Source organism: Aedes albopictus, chromosome 1 (genome assembly GCF_035046485.1).
Source record: "Aedes albopictus strain Foshan chromosome 1, AalbF5, whole genome shotgun sequence".
NCBI lineage: Eukaryota > Metazoa > Arthropoda > Insecta > Diptera > Culicidae > Aedes > Aedes albopictus.
Genome location: NC_085136.1, coordinates 220,702,953 through 220,706,703, shown reverse-complemented (window position 1 = coordinate 220,706,703; position 3,751 = coordinate 220,702,953). Strand labels below are relative to the sequence as shown.

The following is a 3,751-nucleotide window of genomic DNA, read 5'->3' as shown; positions in this document are numbered from 1 at the left end:
GCAACACACAGCAATTACACTAGTTTACAAAATAAAACGAAAGTCGTGAACTTCTGTCAACGATCAAAATTTTCGAAGAACAATGTTGCACTGATTTCGAAACCGTGCTTCAAAAAATTTTGAGTAGAATAGTTTTTGAGTTTTAGCTTAATATTGAGTTTGCAATTTTTAAAAATATAGAATTTACTAAGATTCAAATATCTTGAGTTCTGTTCAAACAATTTCAAATCTTTTTCCATAAATTAAAAGCTGAATACAATACCATTCGATCATATGAATGCAGGTTTTGTGTCAGATTGATGAAATTCAAGATGTTGGCGAGTTTTAGGGACGATCTCCTTGAATTTTTGCAAATTTTCCAAAAATATATGAAGAAGAGTATTGTGTTGTTCTTGGCTGTGCATGCATCACTCCTGTAGGGGTGAGTATGGCAGCATAATCGATCGCGTTCGCTATTGTCTCGAGTGAACATCAAAACAATAGATGCGCGGGTGTTTAGTGTTCAGTATTGTGTTGTTCTTTGCTGAGTATTGTGTAGTTCTTTATAGAGAAGAACATTAATCAAGACAATTAGATGATCGGCATCGAACCACAAAAATCCCACAACAATTGGTGAGATCTTTCCAATATTATATATTTATAAATAATTCTACTTCAGTATATTTTCTTTATAACTGCATATAAGTTGAAAATTCGCTATTTTCAACATCCTTTCATCTATTGGAAGATGCTTCAGTTCTGGGCTCTTTCTAAGTTGATGAAGGGATTTATAAATGCTTGCAAGGACTTGGCCAGGTGTGTGGAGCTGAGTGAATCTATGACATTGTAGATAGTAGCGACATCAGCAATGTCAATGGAAATATTCAACTTTGCAACTCCATCCAAGATTTGTGCAAGTATTCATGCTATGCTATGCTATGCTGTTTTCCAAAAATATATGAAGAAATTTTTTTTCAATAATAAAAAATCGATCTAAAAATTCTTTTTCAACGTTTACTTGATTTATCACATGTAGGCGAGTTACACTTACAGTAAAAAAATTAGCTCAATCGGAGCATTGATCACGGAGAATGAGATGTGTGAAGTGAGCGACGTTGCTTAAAAATAGAACAAAAATCGATTTCAAATCATCAACCTTGTATGGAAAGTCGATAAAACTTCCGCTCTACTGTAATTTTTTTCCTTCGCGTTTTCGAACTCAGGGCATGATTCTACACCAAAAATGATCATCATCTTACCGAGTTTAAAAATGCTGTAAACTAGTGTTATTGTTGCTAACTTTTTCAATGCTGAAAGCATTTGATGTTGCGGTCCCCATTCCCCAGCTTTTGGCACTAAGAACCTTACACCTCGAAGGAATGAGGACCAACGTTCTAACGTCAATCAACATTCGCAAGCGGTATTCAATTATTCAAGAGAGCTGCAAATCTTCCCAGCAACTGATTAGTTAATATGCATTGTCATTTCAGCAGCACCGTGATACGATCGAAAAATCATGACCCCATCTGCAGCCGCTTCGTACATCAGAACGGTGGATTGTGTCAAACATGAAGCTTCTACCGATTGGCAAACTTTGCATACTATCTGTTCGTCGGGTGACGTCCCGTACCCGAGAGTATTGGTCAAACGGCCCACCAAATGATTGCTTCAAAATGTTGAACTTTTTGCAACTGTTGGCAGGTTAGTGTTTCGACAATGTAAAACAATGCAAACCTGAATTTCCTGAAAATCTTTCAGGAAACATTCAATTTGTCGAGCATTGGTGGTCGAAGGATTTCTACTGGATCTTCAAAATTCTGCTGTTGTATGCATATGTTGTAACAATTATAAAAACGGTATTCGAATTCATTGTGATGCCAGGTTCACTTGTCAGCATCTGGTGTGGTTTGATGACATTGGCATTCACTCGTTGTTTAATCAACGGATATCTACTGCAACGTTACAATCCACTTGTAAAGGATGTTCTAGATTATGTAAGCAAAAAGCCACCGCATTCGGAGCGACTGCGGTTCAGATCAAAGGTTTTAATGATAATTCAAATCATGCTGACAATTGTGTTTATCAATCAAATCATCATGCTGATACCCAGCGAGCAACGAGATAGATGGTTCAGTTTCCCTTCGTTGAGCTCTGTGATTGGTCATAAACTAGAAGCAATCCTGTTTTTCGTATATACTGCAACGCTATCGATCATCGGAGGACTAAAATACTGGAGTTGTGCCGCTACCGTCACTACAATGGTGATGGGATTGAAGGTTGAGTTGACCATTTTAGTCCAAGAGTACGAAGATATACTAAGAAACGTACAAACGGGATACAATGTAGCGCTGGGCGATCGAATGGCATTTTTGAATGATCTCACTGCTGATATTTATGATATTTTCAGAAAACATCAAGAGATAACAGAGTAAGAAAAATATTGCATGCACAATAGATAATGTCACGATCTTCCCATTTCAGAAAGACCAAATTGATCAGACCATTACTAGAGGCTGGGTTCTTCGTTCTGTATTACTGCTTTTTGCTAGCGGTTGGATCCCTGCTGTATGTAGTGATGGAGGGTGGCATTTCAGCATCTTCATCCATAATTGCGCTAGGAGGTGTTGGGGGATTGATAGAGTGCTATTGGTGGACTAGCATGGTTGATTCCATGCAAGAAACGGTGAGTTGGGTTTGTCTCCTACAAATCGCTATATTGTTTCTGACGATCATTTATCCAACAAGCAGAACGAAAAATTTGGTGATTGTAATTTTGAACTACTGGCTAACCTTGGATGTGATGTACATCATCGATCGGAAATTTCGAAACTACGAAACAACCTTATGATATTTTGGATCAATACATGTACTGCTCAACCGATCAAATGCATGGGTATGGTAAGTATATCGGTTTTATCAGTGGTGAACTTGGTTAACAACAGCTACTCAATGCTGACATTTCTAATCGAGATGGGATCAAAAAGGAATGTCAATTAATAATTAAACACGTTAGTATTGTAATACTGCGGTGTGGCATTTTGATGATAATAAAACACAATTGGTCAAAATATGGCGAATCAATGTCTCTTAACTATCTATCAATGTGATTTTTATATACTTGTTTATTCAGATCCTCATATTTGTACAAACTTAGGTTACGAAGTTGTTTAGCTCAATATTTCTACATCCACGTCGAATTGTACCTTCGTATTTTTGGTATTCGGCATTCTTGTAATATGCCTTGCCCAACGTATCCTTCCGGCTTTGGCAGTCACAGTTTTATTCTGAGTGTAGATAGTTGGGTAAATAGGAGCCATGGGCAAGTAACATTCCACCTGACTCAGGACCTTCCGGGCCATGGTTGCTTCTGACAGTATCTACACCGTTTCAGTTATACGGGTTATCACGAATGTCTCGTTTGTGCTGATTTAGAGTGAATAGCCTACTTACCTTACTTACCTTTCAGACTAAAGCCTGAGTGACCTCTGCTTCACATAGGAGTCGTGTCGATTCTACACGGTCCATTACTGTGTGTCTCCAGTTCCGCATTCTGTGTAGGGTCCGAAGATCTTCCTCCACTTGATCGACCCACCAAGCTCACTACACACTACGTCTTCTAGTACCGGTCAAATGACTCTCAAGAACCATTTTAGTCGGGTTGCTTTCCGACATCCTGGTGACGTGACCCGCCCACCGTAGCCACCCGATTTTCGCGGTATGGATGATGGTTGGTTCTCTCAGCAGCAAATACAGTTCGCGGTGCATTCACTTC

General features: G+C 38.7%; 1 protein-coding gene across 1 annotated transcript; it reads left to right on the top strand.

The window, feature by feature from the left end:
• Positions 1-1,318: 1,318 nt before the first annotated feature.
• On the top strand, positions 1,319-3,411 carry LOC109408879 (uncharacterized). The gene is made up of 4 exons (XM_062848485.1): positions 1,319-1,680; positions 1,738-2,407; positions 2,461-2,662; positions 2,728-3,411. The coding sequence occupies exons 1-4, from the start codon at positions 1,548-1,550 to the stop codon at positions 2,974-2,976; spliced, it is 1,254 nt and encodes a 417-aa protein (XP_062704469.1). The 5' UTR covers positions 1,319-1,547; the 3' UTR covers positions 2,977-3,411.
• The last annotated feature ends 340 nt before the right edge of the window (positions 3,412-3,751 follow it).

Excerpts from the sequence above, each read along its gene's own strand:
- LOC109408879 (XM_062848485.1), top strand. The coding sequence starts at position 1,548 with ATGAAGCTTCTACCGATTGGCAAACTTTGCATACTATCTGTTCGTCGG. Across the intron at positions 1,681-1,737 it reads CTTTTTGCAACTGTTGGCAG|GAAACATTCAATTTGTCGAG; the intron begins GTTAGTGTTTCG and ends AAAATCTTTCAG. Across the intron at positions 2,663-2,727 it reads TTGATTCCATGCAAGAAACG|AACGAAAAATTTGGTGATTG; the intron begins GTGAGTTGGGTT and ends TCCAACAAGCAG.